The sequence below is a fragment of the Emys orbicularis genome, chromosome 8 (assembly GCF_028017835.1).
Source record: "Emys orbicularis isolate rEmyOrb1 chromosome 8, rEmyOrb1.hap1, whole genome shotgun sequence".
NCBI classification, from domain to species: Eukaryota; Metazoa; Chordata; order Testudines; family Emydidae; genus Emys; species Emys orbicularis.
The window spans coordinates 83,062,552-83,082,029 of record NC_088690.1 but is presented as its reverse complement, the minus strand read 5'-3'; the positions used below and the strand labels follow the sequence as shown (position 1 = coordinate 83,082,029).

General features: G+C 41.5%; 1 protein-coding gene across 1 annotated transcript in view; it reads left to right on the top strand.

The window, feature by feature from the left end:
* Nucleotides 1-19,478, top strand: part of DOCK2 (dedicator of cytokinesis 2) — a 500,992-nt gene that overhangs the window by 10,156 nt on the left and 471,358 nt on the right. Inside the window, exon 2 of the mRNA XM_065410088.1 lies at nt 16,935-17,018. Within this exon, the coding sequence (XP_065266160.1) occupies nt 16,935-17,018 (84 nt within the window). The remainder of the gene's footprint in view (nt 1-16,934; nt 17,019-19,478) is intronic.

The following is a 19,478-nucleotide window of genomic DNA, read 5'->3' as shown; positions in this document are numbered from 1 at the left end:
ATGGGGTGAGGTTATGGGGGCCAGGAAAGCAGTGAAGAAGGTAAGAGGAGTGATGCTGAGGTGAAGAGACAGAGGAAGGGGGAGGGGAGGGCTGGTGCAAACAGCCAGTCAGCACAGGGCAGAGACAGTCCAGTAAAAACTAGAAAGTTCTTCGAAGGACCAGAGGTGGCTGCTTCTGCCCCTAGCTGCTGGAGGCTCTGGCGGGCTCCTCTGCTGCTTTCTCCCAAGGCCACATAGTGGGGGAGGAGGGGACGCCACTTGGGTCCTAGTGCTCCCAAAGTGTGTGTGTGTATCCTTCCTTCTACAATTCTGGGTCCAGATGGTGCTGGGAGGAGGGGTGGGTGTGTCTGAGACCCATTCCCTTTGTCCCACCCCCACCCAACATTCTGTGCTGTGGTTGCTTCTGCTCCCCCTTCCCTGGAATCTCCACCTGGCTCCTCTCTACAGAGTTGCACCCTCTGCAGCTGGGAAAGGGGAGAGGAGACACCACCTAGTCCTAGCGTCCCTGCGGTGCATGCGCCTTCTCTGCACAGTTGTGGGTACATGACTGACAGTTTGTACGCATGGATCAGTGCAACAAGAACAAAACTTGTGAGTGCAGGAGATGGAGCTGTACTGATGTCAGGACCGTGCCTGTGAAAGTAGCCTCTCTAAAATGAGACTAACAATGAATCTGACTGTCTTTAAGTGAAATGTAAAACTCATGACTTCTAACATATCCTTTCCACGATAGTGGCTAGTAATAAAAGTTAACAAACCACCAGCATGGGGTACAGAAACAGGGATCTTTTTGACGTATTGTAGTATGTTGGTTTATTTAAAATGAGTTGTGTAGTCACCAGAGGAAGTCACAGCATCAGGGGGGTTTCCAACATGATGCAGGCACTCAGGGTCTGCATGCTCAGTCTGCAAGAGTCATGTAACTAATAGGGTTGTGATTTAAATCTTATATCTCTGGTCTCACTCTGGGTTCTTGAAGTACAGAGGCTGCAGTGTACTCACAGGGAAGGTCCTCTCAGTTGCCTGACTGGATTAGAAAGCATGACAGTTGTACAATTGCTAAAAGGCAAAGGCCATGCAGTGTGATAAATAGCAGCTGTAGGAAGTGATCTTGGAACACTGATTAACTATATTGGAATGTGACAGGGTAGCTAGTCCTGGTAAGTAGAACTGGGCCCATGGTCCCTGTGTCAGAGCTGGTGAGCTCAGTCCAGCCAATTAAGAGGATGGGACACACCTGGGTCTACAAAGGTCTGATAGGGGCCATGCACAGGAAGAGAGTGTTTGGGAGAGGTTGTGCTAGGAGAAGGAAAGCCACAATGGGCTTGGTGTTCAGGGAGGCAGCCCTGGGGTCACTGCTCCAAGAAATAAGCCAAACTAACTAGAACTGGGACACTGACAGGAGCAGAGTGCCAGAGACTCCTGGGAGGGGTGAGCCTGAGAGCAAAGAGTGAGTGTGAAAAATAACTGCATTCTTTCTACTTGAACTTCTGTAGCATGTTAACCTTATTACAGTATGACTATGCTCAGCTGTTCTGTACTGTTGCTCTGTATTATTTAACAGCAGTTGAATTTTGTCCCCGATTGGAGTGCCTTTATAGCTTTAGTTTCTAATATATGAAATTTTAGAATGAAAGAAGGTGCAGAATGATTAGAAGGTGTATAATATGTACTCAATTATGATATCAATGGTACAAGTCATGTGAGAATTTTTCAGAATATATTTGGGTTAGACCAATAATCAGAGGGGAATCATTCGTTATAGAAACTAAATTTTCTTCAGAAGTTGAGTATCTAGGCCAGAGAGATAGAGAAGGCATTCATATGTCAAAGCAATTTTGGGTCTTTTATCATATTTATTATTGACTGCTCCAGTCGTTTGCTACAATTCCTTAGATGGAACATCTCTGGAGAAGTTTGATTAACTTCACTGTGTATCTTAAAGCACAGTGCAGCACAACTCTGGGAATAAGGATTAATAGCTAATTTGTTCCCTTAGATGGCTTGGTGGCTGCTATTTCAAACAAAAACATATTGTAGCATTATTACCCAAGGCACATATAAAGTATTTCTCATTTTTGAGAGTGTGGTGATAGATAACTAAACTTTAAAAATAGGCAGTTTCTTAAAGGGAGCTATAGATGTATTTCCCTCAATTGTCAAATGAAAAGTTCTATTACAGAAATGAAGAGGCAAAATATGCCACTAAAATACAACTGATATTTTTCCATCCAAGTATTATTATTTCATGGTAGATCAATTTTTTCAGTTTAGCCTTACAATTTCACTTCATATCCTTGTAATAAATGGACTGGTGTTCTTTTAAACTATATAGTGGCATTGCACAGCTGTTGAACTTGTACACCAAAAGGTTGTCAACATTTGTATGGTATTAAAGTATTTTGAGATATTCAGTGCTGTATATAACCTTTGTTTTATTGTACTGAGGCTTGTTCTATGATCAGTTAATTGCTCAGTTCCATGTGGTGTCTGGACTCTAGACTGTCATGGCAAGACAGGATTGAAAATTTTTGTAGGAAATAACATTTTTATAGTGAACCTACTTCAATCTTATTGCCAATATGCAGCCATGGAAAATCTTGCTGTTGTAATCTAGTTAGAAAAAAAGGAAGCTTTTCACTGTTGAGGTGTTGGGAAGAGGCTCATTGACCTTAGGAAAGATGGAATTTTTTCCTTAACTTCTGTTGCTCCCTCTTTCCTCCCATTGCTTTCCCTGAGCCTTCTCAGCCACGATTCCTGCTTTAAAAAGAGTCTAATACTGAAGCCTTTGGATAGTAGTGAGCTATCAAGTAAGGGTCTAGGCATAGTTACCCCAAGGAAGACTTGGCTCAAGAACTTCCATTCTGTTTCCGCCCTGGACTTCAAGCTCTTAATGTATTGTGGATAGGAAAATAATTAGAGTAATTATTATCAACATCTTTACAGTCACTTGTATTAAGAAGCCCAAAATATCTATTTTTGTTTAGGAATGAGAGAAAATCAGTTGTGAGTCTGTTCACCTGAACTCCCAAGAGTTGTTTATGGTTCTAGGACCCAATGTTGTACACAGCGTGTCTTGCAGGAAAGACACCTTGACACCGAACCTGGTTCTTGAGGGAAAGGACAGACTTGATAGATCCTAGATTTCTTAAATAATATTAAAGCCACCTCCTTTTACTCCCAATAACTCCTTAAAATTCTTCTCTGCAATAATGCCTACAAAACATTCAGCACTGCTTAAGCAGCTGGTTTGCTATAACTATGGTATTTCATACCAACCAGTGTCATTTCATTATTTACTTGTAATTCCACAACCTGCGCCTCCTGCTAACTAACTACAATCTTGCACTGAAATAGTAAGCCAGGGTCACTGTCTATTTGCTTTTATACTCAAGGGGTCCTTGGCCTCTAGATACTACTAGGGTTGCCAACTTTCTACTTGCACAAAACCGAACACCCTTGCCCCACCCCTTCTATGAGGCCCCAGCCCTGCTCGCTCCACCCCCACCCCCTGTTGCTCGCTCTCCCCACCCTCACTCACTTACTAATTTTCACCAGGCTGGCTTCAGGGGGTTGGGGTGCAGCGGGGGGTGAGGCTCCAACTGGGGGGGCGGGCTCCAGGTTGGGGCCAGAAATGAGGAGTTCAGAGTGCGGGAGGGGGCTCCAGGCCGAGGCAGTGGGTTGGGATGTGAGAGGGGGTAAGGGTTCTGGCTGGGGATGTAAGCTCTGGGACGGGGCCAGGGATGAGGGAATTGGGTTGCAGGATGGGGCTCTGGGCTGGGGGGTGGAGCTGAGGGGTTCAGAGTATGGGAGGGGGCTCTGGGCTGACGCATGGGTGGGATGTGGGAGGAGGTATGGGTTCTGAGGTGGGACTGCAGGTTCTGAGGTGGGGCCAGAAATGAGGGGTTCAGGGTGTGGGAGGGGGCTCTGGGCTGGGGTAGGGGGTTGGGGTGCGGGAGGGTGTACAGACTTTGGGGTGGGGCTGGGGATGGGGCTCTGGGATGCATGAGGGTACTCTGGGCTGGGACCGAGGGGTTTGGAGGGTGGGAGGGGAATCAGGGCTGGGGCAGGGGGTTGGGGCATGTGGGGGAAGGTGAGGGCTCTGGCTGGGGGTGCAGGCTCTTGGGTGGGGCTGGGGATGAGAGGTTTGGGGTGCAGGAGGGGGATCGGGGTTGGGGCCAGGGAGGGGGTCAGGGGTGCAGGCTCTGGGCAGCACTTACATCAAGCAGCTCCCGGAAGCAGTCGGCATGTGCCCCCTCTGGACCCTACGTGGAGGCACAGCCAGGCGGCTCTGCAGGCTGCTCTTTCCACAGGCGCTGCCCCCACAGCTCCCGGGCAATGGGAGCTGCGAGGGCGGTGCTTGGGGTGGGGGCAATGTGCGGAGCCCCCAACTGCCCCTACTCATAGGAGCCCGAGGGGGGACATGCCAGCTGCTTCCTGGGAGGCACGCAGCATGGAGGCTAGCAGGGAGCCTGCCAGCCCCGCTGCATGGCACCACCAACCAGACAGTCAATGGCCCGGTCAGTGGTGCTGACCAGAGCCACCAGGATCCCTTTTCAGCTAGGTGTTCCAGTCGAAAACAGGACACCTGCAATCAAAATATAATTGATTCAATGCACTGAAGCAATCTTGGTTTTAATGCAAGCCTCTTTAACTTGTGGAAGCTGTTGGCCTGTTAGTAAGAAACTGTAGCTGCTTGGGCAGAGTGGGGGGATGGGAGAGGAAATCCATTCAGCAATGACAAGAAGGTCAAGCCTGAAGATTTTACTGGTGTGGAGGGGAAAATGTGCCCTTCATGAATTATTTCCAGGGACTGTGCAGTTTAAAGGAGCCTCCTACCCATCTGACAGTAGTTCAGACTTCATTAGTTAACGTTATCTATCTTTTAGCTTAGAGCTGATTAATTGGTTTTGTGTTTTTCGTTTTTAGCATTAATATTCAGTCAAAATAAAAAGTAAGAAAACCCCCACAAACTATGATGTTCCTTGTGGGGATGGAGAGCTAGGTCTTTGAAAACTATGTTGAAATATGTATTTTATCATAACCAGCTCTGAGAGCTTGAGTAACATGAAAAGATCATGCCGTTCTAACCAAATCAATGTATGTTCCTTTAGAGAGGTTCCTGAACCGAAAACTCTAAAGAATCCTTATTAGCCTCCACTGGAGGGCCAACAATCCAGCTTCCAATTTGGCGGGGCAAATATTTACAGGCATAAATCAGAATTTGAAATACAATTAAATGACCTCTAGTAAACCAACTATGCCTATCTTAAAGAAATGCACACTAGTCTTTGGCCTTCTTGTAATAAATCTGTTGTTTACCCAAAAATGTAGTTCTGGAAGAATAAACCAGCTTTGCCCAGCTCTTAAAAGCTATTATGGTAAAAAATCAATATTTAAAAGGGAGAAACTGACTCCTCAGTACATTTGCACAGAGCAACTGGAGTTAAAATGTAGAACTGCTATGGGACAATTTCAGTTCAGGAGGGTGGGTCACCTGAGTGCCAAACAACTTTGAACAAGATTTGATCGTTTCATGTTCCAGAAGATGGCGTTTCCTTGCTACAGGATGCACAGTGTGGCAGGAAATGAATTCTCTCTGCAGGAACTTCTGCTTAAAAATAGTGAACTCCTTTCTGAGTTCTTACCTGTTCTTTTCAGATTTAAACATAACTTGACTTTATACTATGCAGCATCTTTACTATTAGGGCCAGGCTTGAGTTGCATATACAAATTAGTGTTGTCAAGCATAAGCACAATCTCTGTTTCACGCTTAAATTTCATGCATGGTTACACATACACTTATGTAAATCTGAGGTTGTCTTTTCATTTGGACTTTGTAAATTGATCTTGGAGATATACAGATGAAAAGCACAAAGAGTAGTACAAAGAACCGTATTTTGAAAGAGCAAATTTACAGTATTTGCTCGCACATCCTAAATTAATTTCCATCATTAAATTACTTTGTGCATACAAACGTTTGATGTGATTTGTACAAATTTGCTTGAAAATATTGCAAGTTGATTTGTTGAAGCGCCCTGAAAAATTAGCCCAAAGAGTGCCCAAAGAAATGCTTTAATAACCAGTTATCAGCACAGATAAAAAATATTCTAAACTTGAATTTTTGTTCTATTCCTAAAGCATGTGCAGTGTTACCTAGAATAAATGTAATAAGATAATTTAAATGGTACTGGTTTCCATGGTTATGTCATAAAAGCAGTAGTAGTTTAACTAGTGGGTCAGTCTGATACAAGAGCTAGAATTGAAGAATGCAGTTGATGGAAAATTGAATAAAAAAGTGTGAAAAGTTGATTTGGATGACTTACTTTCTTCTGATTATTTCTGCAGTAAAAAAAAATTGGAAGTAGGTAACAGATTGCTGGATCCATAAAGGATTACATTTTCCAAACAGTTTTAACATTTCTTTTGCTGAGCCCAAGCATATACCCAGGTTGTTTGATTTAAATTACTAAAAATAATTTCACTAAAGTTCATAAACGACTATTTTGTATTGCATGTTGGACTTGATAGTCAGTTTCTGTAGCTGTACCACAAAACCCCAAAGTTTTAAGGTATATCAAACAAAAGGAGAAAAGATACTTGTGGCTTTTAGTTTACAAAAGAATCTCCTTAGTGACTAATAGCTTTAAACAAATAATGAACAGAATTGTGACGTTTTTGGACTGTGGAAATGTGCATGTAAGGAAGCTGAGTTCAGTAATATTAACTACTGCACCCAGGGAGGATCTCAAAGCAATTTACGAACAGTAATGAATTAAGCCTCACTACACCTATATGGTAGGAAAGCATTAATAGACTCATTTTACAGATCGGTAAACCAAGACACAACTGAGTTATGTGCTCAAAGTTGCCTAGTGTGTGCAGTCCTGGCTTTTAAAAATGAGCCACTACTCCTTCCTCTCAGACAAGGCTATGGTCTAATTTGTGCTGCTTGTATTACATTTCCAGCTCTGGGCCATGTGATTGGGGGCCTAACCAGTTTTTATATTAGTAGAGATGTTAATCTAGAAGGCGCTGGTAAATTTGGAGTAGAGCATAATGTTTGTAATCTTTAAATACCCAATTAGAGATCTGCATGGGCAGGTGACACTGTAGTCCCATGTCTAAAGATGTTGCTTAATAGTTAGCCACCACAGCTTATTTCTGTAATTATTTGCTTCTGTGGAGTTAGCAAATATAACTGAGTTCTACTGATCAAATGGCAGCTAGAGGTAATAATTTGAATACTGTTAAAGTTTGTTTTTAGTGTCTGCCTTTTTATTCTTTTGGCCCCACTTTCAATTAACTTTTATTTTTTTCATAAGGAAAGCAGCAGGGGAAAGGGAGAAGTAGCCCCACTTTTCTGACTCTGGGAATGTGGGGACAGCGTGTGAAGGGAGATTATGGTTAAATGGCATTGCAGATGTACAGAATCAGTGTTTGAAGAGTATTCTATCTGTGTATATGTCATTCCTAAATAAGGCAGGAGTGGATTATGCTCTAGAATATGTAGACTAGTTGTTCTGCAGGACCAATAAAACGGGGATTGGAATATAAATGGACTCTTGTGTCCAGCTCTTAATGATGAGCTCTTCACTTTCATGTCATGGTCACCCTTGCATTGTGTTAATACGTGCTAACACAAACATTGCAATGCATTATCAGCTTGTTCCCCTGCAATTATACTGATGCTCTCTGCAGCTCCATTTGACAGATGGCTTTCTAGTTCTTAGTGTGAGAGCCACTATAATAAAAACTGCCTAAACACTGAAGTGGCTTTACATCTAAAAATGACTCAGCAATAGGATTGCGTATTAACGTGCATCTCCAAAAGTTTCTCAGTTAACAATGAAAGTTTTCCCTCAAACTCAGCCTGAGATATGAAAATCAAGCTGGATTCATTCCTTGCTGCACATCACTAACAGAGTCTGCAGGCCAAACTGGTCTCTGACATGTGCGGAACCTCAGCAGGTTTGCTGGAGCTGCACAGGTGTAACTGAGGATAACCTAATAAACGTAACATCTGTTCTTATAGCCGTGACTCAGAAGGGATTCTTAATTCAGGGTACTGGCATGCACTCTCTAGCTCAAGAAACCCAGTTTGTGCAGCACAGTGTTTCCACAGAGTATTTTCCTGTGTCCAGGTCCTTATTAACTAATTATGGAATAGATTGTTAAATAGACCACAGTAAACAAGGGGAATAGAATGTAGCTCTTGCACTTCATGTGCTGGCTTTACATGACCACCAAGAATAAAAATCAATCCAGACTTATTTTGGCCATAAGTGATGATTGGACTCGTGTAGCTTTGCATGGAGCAGTTCTGTTCAGTCAGCGGGTAGAATTTTTACATTCTTTCTCTTAAGAGTAGAACTGCATTTTAAGGAACTTGGATTGGGAGTATAGAAAAAGCCAAAATGTACAGTTAATAATTTGTCAGGCTCAGATTAGACTTCCTATTAGGCCACTGAGAACCCTTTTAAATGCCAAACTATTGAGATGATTTCTAAATGCAGCTTATTTTTCCAACACAACTGTTGAGTTTTGCAAGACAGAACTAATATTTTTAGACCAATCAGTGTTTGAAGTTCTTGATTCAACATATTGGCAAATACAACAGACTTGAGATGAGGTACAGAGCCAGAATCATTCTTGTTAGTTCACATTTATTGCAATGAAAGAAAATGGAAAGCTGGTTTAACACAGCTGTGCTTCAGAAGAAAAGTTTGAGAGAAACATTAGTACAGCTTTTCTGAGTGGGGGAGGGCACAGGGAGGAGAGACAGCGAAGTGGAAGGCTGATGATTGATCTAGGTGACTAGACAGAGGGACAAGGCACTAGTAGATGAAATGGTATAAAGGGCCAGATTAGGCACTTGGAATGAAGGAAAAAAACCATGCAGAGGGAAAGATGCGGGTAGTGAGAAAAGGTTAGTAAATTAACTTTGTGCTTGAGGATTGTGACTGCAGCCTTTCCGTAGGTCAGCATTCCTGTCAAGATGCACTATTGGTTTGCAGCCTGATTCTAGCTTGCCTTTAGTTCCCTTTAAAGTGAATGAAAGTTTAGGGCAATCAACACCATGCAGGACTGGGCCCTTAAGTTTTTCCTTAGAATTGGTTTCTATGGTGATCCTAGAGCTTGACCCTCACATTTGTCCTTCTCTGCTTAGGGGCAGGGCCTTGTAACTAAATTTAGCCAAGTGTTTGAGCTTTGGATTCTGTTGTTTCAAATCATTCTTAATCCAGTGGGTTTCAAATCTTAAAATATGGGTTTCCTGTCTGAATCCCCAAATGACCTTAATTCAAATTTTAGCAAGAATTCTCTGAGTAAATAGTGACTACATTTCCTGCACCCTGTGTCAGTGAGAACCAAGAGAATGGCTGTTGACAGATATAGCGGTATTGCCACTGTGTGCACAAGAATATAGACAGAGCCTAGAGGAGTAGTCTAGTGTTTTTGGTTTTTGTTTTTGTTTATCCATGAACTTATCCAGCAGTAACAGTTACCCAAATAAGACTGAAAATCTAACAGGCTGTTCAGGGGGTTATTCAGTTTCCATACCCGATGCAGTTTTTGGCTCTTTGGTTAAGACATCCAAGAATGCCCACACCATATGCTGGAGTTGGATTTAGGAGGCCCTGGACAGCGACAGACAGCATGCAGATCCTCCTTGTCATTAATGTATGGCCATTGACTGGGTGAAAAGTCACTCTTGCCTCAGGGTATCTCCCATTGGTCACTTAAGATGCTACCTGAGGAGGTTTTCGCAGGTCTCATCTCCATCTACTTGAAGTGGAATTCCCAACAGCACTGGGGCTTGAAAAGTGGGCGTTCCTGTCGTGTCACCAGTCAGATCTGGTGGTGTTTTCTAGGCTTGACTAGAAGCTAATATTGGGTTTATGGTAAATGGAATGTAGTGCTTTAGCTCTCAGTTGAGGTCTGTTGAGTGAGAACGGAATTTCCCAGATGGTGGATTGGCGTGGCAATTGGAAGTTGCTAATTTTCTTCAAAAAGTCTGGGAGGGGCTGTAACAAGGTTATGTTAATCAAGTTAGTCTTGACCTTCCATAGGTGTTCATGGCAGGAATGGTTGACTAATAGGTGACTTTTGTTGTTCCTAAACTCTCACACAGAGTCAATTGAGCAGACTCTTTCTCTGGGATTGGAAAGGGCTTCACTTCATTGTCTCTCACAGATTAAAGCACCCCTTTCCTTGATTGCTCTCACAAAGAAAAAGTGGTTAGGCTGCAGGGGACTTTTATACTGAGCCAAATCTGAGGAGCAGCTGAGATGAGAGGTTAGCTAAGGATTTGTGGATGGGCTTAGAAGACTAGCTTTTGCATATGTCACTACATTGGAAAATGGGTGGTAGCTGTACTCCCAGGTCAAAGAAGGACTTGTTGGTTAAGGTGTGGCCTATGGTTAGACTATACTGACTGTCGATGTCTCATTCACCTAGAGCAGTGGTTCTCAACCCATGACCCAATCAGTACACAGCTGTGGCCCATGTGACATCATCAGGGCCATAGAGATGGCATAAATACAGTGTGGATGTGGCCCACATAGCACACAGAGAGTTGCATATGCGGCCCACAATGGCAAATAGGTTGAGAACCACTGACCTAGAGTGTCCATGCCAATAATGCTAATACTAGTGCCTGGTTAGGTCAATATTGGTTATTAGGAAGCAGATTCAAAATGACATCTAACTTCCAACAGGACCCTGAACACATCACATTGTTTTTAAAATTTAATCTATTCTTTGGGTTCCGTGACTGTATAATACCTAGCATAATAGGGTCCCTGATTTGGGTGCTTACGTGCCACCACAATACAATTAATTAATAGACCTTTGATATTTGTAGTTAATTTGAAAAGTGGGAGCAGGATGCATTAACAACTGTCATGACGTCCTTCCACACTAAGGATACCTCTCTGGGGGAAGGAATCCCGTTATTAGGAGGAGACCAGGAATAGTAATGGAGGATTCAATCATTAGAAGTATAGATAGCTGGGTTTGTGATGACTGGGAGAACTGCATTACCTGAATTGCCTGACGGGTGCAAAGATTGCAGATCTTATGTGCAGCGTAGGGAAGAGCCAGTGGTTGTGGTACATGTAGATACCAGTGACATAGGGAAAGGTAGGAAAGAAGTCTTGGGGACAAATTTAGGCTACTAGGTAAGAGATTAAAGTCCAGGACTTCCATGGCAGCATTCTCTGAAATCTTCCAATTCCATGTGCAGGGTCATACAGACAGACAGAACTGCAGGGTCTCAATGGATGAGATGTGTAGGCAGGAGGGGTTTAGGTTTATTAGGAACTGGTGCACCTTTTGGGGAAGGATGGGCTCCACCTAAACCATGCCAGATTACTGGCATGTAAAATGAAAAAGTTTGTAGAGGAGTTTTTAAACTAAGGGCTTTGGGAAAGCTGACCACTGACATTCCTTGGAGGAGGATCTATTGATCGTGATTCTCCATGCCCTAGTAAGGAGGAGAGGATAAAAGTTGATAAAGCACCGGTAGGAACTGAAGACAGACAGTCAAATGAAAAAGTCCCATTCAGTTACATCACATAATTGTAGACAGCTAAACAGTGACAAATTTTATAAGTGCTTGTATACTAATGCAAGAAGTTGAAATACTAAGATAGGTGAACCTGAGTGCCTGGTATTAAATGAGGATATTGATATAGTAGGCATCACAGGAACGGCGATAATCAATGGGACACGGTAATAGCAGGGTACAGTATATGACAGAGTAGGTCATGCTGGTGGGGGAATGGGATTATACGTGCAAGAAATCAGTCCAATATAGTAAAAATCTTAAATGAATCAAACTGTACCATAGGCTCTCCATGAATAGAAATTCTTATTATTAAAGCATAGAGTATAGCAACAGAATATATGACCGACCACCTGATCAGTATGGTGATGCTAATTGTGAAATGCTCTGGGAGACTAGAGAGGCTGTAAAAATAGTTGAAATTCCCCATTATTGAGTTTTCTATCCCTATATTGAGTGGGTACATATCCCCTCAGGACAGGATGCAGAGATAAAGTTTCTAGACATAAATGACTGCTTGTTGGAGCAGCTAGTCCTGGAAATCACAAGGGGAGAGGCAAATCTTGATTTAGTCCTGATTTAGTGCCTATAGCTGAACTGCTTGGTAATAGCAATCATAATAGAATTAAATCTAACATTCGTGTGTATGTGGTGGTCATGGTGGTGAGGACATACCAATGGAGACCATCTCAGTAGCATTTAACTTCAGAAACGGGAACTACACAAAAATGAGAAAACTAGCTAAATGGAAATTAAAAGGAATAGTCACAAAAGTGAAATGCCAGCAAGCTGCATGGAAAGTTTTTTTTTAAAAACACCATAATAGAAGCTCAAATGTATTCCTCAAATTAAAAAACCCAGAGAACCAAAAAGAGAGCCACCCTGGCTAAACAAAGTAAAAGAAGCAGTTAGAGGCAAAAAGGCATCCCTTAAAAATTGGGAGTTAAATCCTATTGAGGAAAATAGGAGCATAAACTCTGGCAAATCAAGTGTACAAGTATAATTAGGGAGGCCAAAAAAGGATTTGAAGAGCAACTAGCAAAAGACTATATACACCTCTACCCCGACATAACACGAATTTGGATATAACGCGGTAAAGCAGTGCTCCGGGGGGGCGGGGCTGCGCACTCCGGCAGATCAAAGCAAGTTCAATATAACGCGGTTTCACCTATAACACGGTAAGATTTTTTTTGGCTCCTGAGGACAGCATTATGTCGAAGTAGAGGTGTATTTATATATATTTTTGCTGTTAGTTTTTAAGTACAGCGGAAGCAGGAAGCCTGCCAAACCATTAGTGGGACCACAGGATGATGCAGGTCCTAAAGGAGCACTCAAGGAAGATGAGACCATCGCGGAACAGCTAAATGCATTCTTTGCATTGGTCTTCACTGCAGAGGATGTGAGGGAGATTCCTACCCTTGCGCCATTCTTTTTAGGTGACAAATCTGAGGAACGGTCCCAGAATGAGGTATCAATAGAGGAGGTTTTGGAACAAATTGATAAATTAAACAGTAATAAGTCACTAGGAGCATATGCTAGTCATCTGAGTTCCTTCAGAACTCTTTGGTGAAATTGCAGAACTACTAACTTTGGTATATAACCTATCATTTAAATCAGCCTCTGTACCAGATGACTGCAGGATAGCTAATGTGACACCAATTTTTAAAAAAGGCTCCAGAGGGGATCCTGGCAATTACAGGTCAGTAAGCCTAACTTCAGTACCAGGGAAATTGGTTGAAACTGTAGTAAAGAACAGAATTATCTGACACATTGATGAATAATATTTGTTGGGGAAGAATCAACATGGCTTCTGTAAAGGGAAATCAAGCCTCACCAATCAGAATTCTTTGAGGGTCAACAAACATGTGGACAAGGGTGATTCAGAAAACTTTTGACAAGGTACCTCACCTAAGGCTCTTAAGCAAAGTAAGCAGTCATGGAATAAGAGGGAAGGTCCTCTCATGGATCAGTAACTGGTTAAAGGACAGGAAACAAAGGGTATGAATAAATAGTCAGTTTTCACAGTGGGGACAGGTAAATAGCAGGGTTCCCCAGGAATCTGTATTGGTACCAATGCTGTTCAACATATTCATAATTGATCTGGAAAAGGGGGTAAACAGTGAGGTGGCAAAAATTGCAGATGATACAAAATTAGTCAAGATAGTTAAGTCTAAAGCAGACTGTGAAGAGTTACAAAGGGACCTCACAAATGTGGGTGACAGGGCAAGAAATATCAGATGAAATTCCATGTTGATAAATGCAAATTAATAACATAATTCCAACTATGCTTACAAAATGATGGAGTCTAAATTAGATGTTTATCACTGAAGAAAGATCTTGGAGTTATTGAGGGTAGTTCTCTGAAAGCATCTGTTCAATGTGCTATGGCAGTCAAAAAAGCTAACGGAATGTTAGGAACTATTAGGAAAGGGATAGATAATAAGACAGAAAATATCACAATTCCACTATGTAAATCCATGGTATGCCCACACCTTGAATACTGCATGCAGATCTGGTCATCCCATCTCAAAATGATGCATTAGAATTGGAAAAGGTACAGAGAAGAGCAACAAAAATTATTAGAAGAATGGAACTGTTTCCATATGAGGCGAGATTACAAAGACTGGGACTATTCAGTTTGGAAAAGAGACTAAAGGGGATGTGATAGACATCTATAAAATCATGAATGGTGTGGAGAAAGTAGATAAGGAAGTGCTATTCTTTCACGTAACACAAGAACCATGGTTCACTAATGAAATTAATAGGCAGCAAGTTTAAAACAAACATAAGGAAGTACTACTTCACAGAACACATGGCCAACCTGTGGAACTCATTGGCAGGGGATGTTGTGAAGGTCAAAACTTCGATGACATTCGAAAAAGAATTAGATAAGTTCATGAAGGATAGATCCCTCAATGGCTATAAGCCAAGATGATCAGGGATGCAGTCAGTGGCTTTGTTGGTATTTTTTCAAATATATGCAGTTTGTAGATAATTTATACTATGTAATAGGTTATATATTTATGTGTATTTGGGCTTTAAACAGCCCTATATTAAGAATATAAAGTCTTTATAAACTCATTCAATTAAGCAATCAAAATTCAACCAAGAAATCTGTTTCGTCTGTAAGTTTCCACTTACTCATTTAGAAAATGTTTAGCTTGCAAACTAAGCCACTTCCTTTGTCAGTTATTGTGCTTTTTCAACATATTAACTGGTGTTAAAGGAAGCAATTAACAGAAGGCAAAACTAGTTCACAACATGAATTGATGATTGTTAGTATCTATAATATTTTGGCTTTTATTTAACACAAGGCAACCAGTAGTGGAGGAATGCATATTTCAAGTGAAAGGTGAAAGCTAAATTAATCTTGGCTAGGGCTCTGTGTTTGTCACGCAGCTCACGGAAGTCACGGATTCTGTGACTTTCCACGACCTCGGTGACTTCTGGGGGCGGGGGGAAGAGACGGTATGGTTGACCCCAGGGCCGCCCAAGCAGCTGGCTCTGGGGCAAGCTGCTCAGGTGACCCCAGGGACAGCCACACCAGCTGCTGCTGGAGCAGCTCTGCAGCCAGCCACTCCAGCAGCCCCACAGCCAGCCACACCGACCGCTGCTGGAGTGGCCCAAGGGCCAGCTGCACCGGCCACTGCTCGGCTGGGCCCCGGGGGCCGGTGTGGCCGCTGGCCCCCCCCCATCAGCAGCCCTTTAGGGTGACTGCTCCCCCCAGAAGCGGCCCATCCAGATGCCCCCCCCGCAGCAGAGGCCCCAGTGACTCCCCCAGCAGCGACCCCCTTAAGATTTAGTCAGGGGTATTTATAGTATAAGTCATGGACAGGTCACGGGCCCCTGCATTTTTGTGTATTGCCAGTGACCTGTCCATGACTTATACTATAAATACCTGTGACTAAATCATATCCTTAATCTTGGCCCATAGGGACACTGTGTGTGTGGGGGGGAAACCCTCAAATTCGATCAAGTGTGTGATTATTTTAAGTGTTATATTATGACAAAAACATCATAGTATTTACTAAAAAACGGTTTGAAGTTTCTATTGAAAATCACTCCTATTAGGAACATAACTTTAGTAACCCATTATTTAAAATTAAACCTTGGTTAGAGTGAGACCAGTTCCCTGCCCTGAAGAGTTTATAGGAATTTGGCTCCTGAGGACAGCGTTATATTGGCATAGAGAAAAAACAAATTAAAAATTGTAGTGTAGATCTTCAGTGTAGATCAGAGATTCTGCAATAGATATCTGCATTGAAGTTACTTTTGATACAACAAAGGTTTCAGCCCTACAAACATTTAACATAAGATCTCTGTGGGATGTTTATTAATTAGCCACACTCTCGCTATGTAGCATGTGCCTCTATCATCCAGCCCCTAGGAGACTGCATACACAAAAAGCCAAACACTTACCCTGCCAGCCCACATCCTGTAGGCCTCAAAGATAATGAACAACTGTTTGAAAAAGCCTGTTACAATGTTCTTGAAACCTGTTCCACTTCTCATCTTCATTTCTGTGCTTTGAAACCACATTTGAATTACTTGCTTTTGGTTAGCAAGATTGTTAGCATCTAGTATTTTTGTAGCAATTCAAATGTCCTAAAAACAGTACAACTAGACTTTTTCCGCTTTCTCTGTATTAACCATGATTTTGCTTTAAGATTGAACTCTTTACCGTAGGAACATTTTTAGCTGGCTGAATTAATAAAATCATAGTCCGCAGGCATTTTTTTCTATTGTTGGACATGAACTTCAATTGTGCATATATAATAGCTATTTAGACTTATATGCATGCATAAGTGTTCAATGTGTGCATATATTTAGAGTGAATGTTTGGATCATAGTAGGGACCCTAATGCATGCGCAAAATAAACTCTGGATAAAACCCTGACCTAAACCGCTCAATACATTGCATGTTTTGCTTTAACAACTATGTATAATGGGAAAATACAAGCCCTGATTCAGCAAACACTAAAACAAGTAATTAAAGTTAAGCATGTTCTTAAATGCTTGGCTGAATTTGGGCAGTGACCACCAAAGTATTTCCCACAACATTATCTTTAAATTCCTAGTGATGATGATGATCTTTTGAAAATGTATACACAATCCTCTTTTGACTACCAGCAATGCATAGCTTCTTTTTGCCTTTTTTCAGGTAGTGTTTAGGTTAGATAAAAAAAGAAGAAACTTGTTTGCTGAAATCATAGCCCCATCATATAATTTATAATTTGTCTTGTTCTCCCTAGTCTATTCATTGTGGAGTCAAAATCTTAACATCACCCATAGCTTACTTTTCTATTTAATTGAAAAGTATGACTTGCTCTACTTGAATCATTGAATACTTTGTCCTTTAATTTTGCAGCCATATACAACTTTAAAGGTGCAGGAGAATCACAGTTACCCCTGCAGATTGGTGATGTGGTCCATATATTGGAGTCCTGTGAAGGTAAGTCACTTGCATTCAAAATATAGTGTCTCTTTTTAATTACTTGCATTGAAAACTTACATTTATATCACATTTCCTCATGTGCTTTCCGCCATCAACCAGTATTACATTAACATATTCCTGGGAAAACAGGGCTAATTATTTCATTAATAACAGGTTTCAAAGTAGCAGCCGTGTTAGTTTGTATCCGTAAAAAGAACAGGAGTACTTGTGGCACCTTAGAGACTAACAAATGTATTAATTTCATTAATGAATACTTTTCAAGTCTCAGAATTAAACTAAGGTGTTTCCTATCTGCTTATTTCAGTTGACCATTCAACTTGCAATAAAGCATCAATCGCTTTCATTGGCCAGTTGTCTTTATTTTATTGATTTCAATAAATAGGATGTACTAATGCAAGTCACCTGAAACCTACCACATGATTATGAAGCCAGTTTATCACCTGTGTGTGTGGGGAAAAGCCTGGTTAGCATGAAAGGATTTAGTGAATTTCAACTTCAGGTTTTTCATCTAATTAGTGGTAAAGGAAAGGGGGTATTCAACTTATTTTCCCTTCCCCTACTTCCCTTCAACCTGTCAGTATACTGATGAGAGCTACACAGACGTTAAGATGATCATAGAAATTCTTACATCTAGATCTACCTGTTCTACCAAGAAGCACATAATGTACTACAACTACAAAAACAGCATTTAATATTGTAAGGGTTTCAAAACCAGGATAGGTCCTGCTGCACTTGGTTAGTCTAAATTTGCTTTCTTTGGGTCAGAGTATATTCATCCTTGGACATCTGTTGTCAGAAATGTTAAAGTGCATGTGGTTTTCATGCAAAACATTAAGGATGAAGGAATCCAGGTGGATAAAGAGTTGAGGTTGTTGTCAGCCCCTCTTAGGTGCACTGTGCTTATCTGATGGAAGAATTGAGTTTTGAAGATAATACATAAGTTGTATGTGTGTGAGGTTTATTATGTTTTAAAATTCTCACTTAACACAAAGAACTTCTTTAATACGTAATATTTCACTCTTCTTGTATGTCAGAGCTGCCTTACAAGAAACACTTTTTAGAAATCAAAACATCTCACTCCATTTACCTCAAGTGCCAAACAATGATTATTAGCATGCATTAAATAATGCTGGCCAAAATTTAAAACTAGTTGCACATCATTAACATTGAATGTATTGCTCCAAATTATTGGTGTATGTGGACAAAGGGGTGGAAGTAAGACAGAACTAAGATGGGAAGATGCAAAAAGGAATAAAATAAGACTGGAACTTGCAGCAAACTGGAAATTGCTGGTGTGTGTGTGTGTGTGCCCAATGCACCTGAGTTGAAGATTTTTGCCAGTAGTACCACTAGGTGGCATATGTAGCCCAGCTCTCCTTGTCTGCCATCTCCTCTCAGTGAAAGTTGGAGTTCTCTGTGGCTGTTTGCTTTGGTTAGCCAGTGTATTCTGAAAATCTTTGCATATATAGAACAAAAGAGCAGAGGGACTTTTGTCTAGAAGTTCACCTGATGAAAGAGGAATGTGTCCTGCGTTGAAACCAGATCCCAAACATGAGGTGACAGATTCTAAATCCATGAGAAATGTTCCTCCAGTCACCAGCAACTCAAAGCACAAGTCAGGTGAAAAATAATGCTTTTCATCTTCGCCACTGGCCTCCTTGAAGCTTTCTGATGCTGACAAGTGCTCAAAATCTCAATCTTCTCAGAAGAAGCCTTCCAGTAAGTCCTCCAATACTGGTTTGAGGTATCATAAATGTAAGGGCCAGATCAGATGATAAACATTCACATAAAAAAGAATCTGACACATCAGAAAAGGGCAGACAAATAAACAGTGACAAGTTTTTAAAGTGCTTGTACACAAATGCTAGAAGTCTAAATAATAAGATGAGTGAACTAGAGTGCCTTGTGATAAAGGAGGATATTGATATAATAGGCATCACAGAAACCTGGTGGATTGAGAGCAATCAATGGGACACAATCATTCCGGGGTACAAAATATATCGGAAGGACAGAACAGGTTGTGCAGGGGGGGAGGGGGAGTGGCACTATATGTAAAAGAAAATGTAGAATCAAATGAAGTAAAAATCTTAAGTGAATCCACATGTTCCATAGAATCTCTATGGATAGAAATTTCATGCTCTAATAAGAATATAACATTAGGGATCTATTATCGACCACCTGACCAGGACAGTGATAGTGATGATGAAATGCTAAGGGAAATTAGAGAGGCTATCAAAATTAATAACTCAACAATAGTGGGGGATTTCAATTATCCCCATATTGACTGGGAACATTTCACTTCAGGACGAAATGCAGAGATAAAATTTCTCGATACTTTAAATGACTGCTTCATGGAGCAGCTGGTACGGGAACCTACAAGGGGAGAGGCAACTCTAGATTTAGTCCTGAGTGGAGCGCAGGAGCTGGTCCAAAAGGTAACTATAACAGGACTGCTTG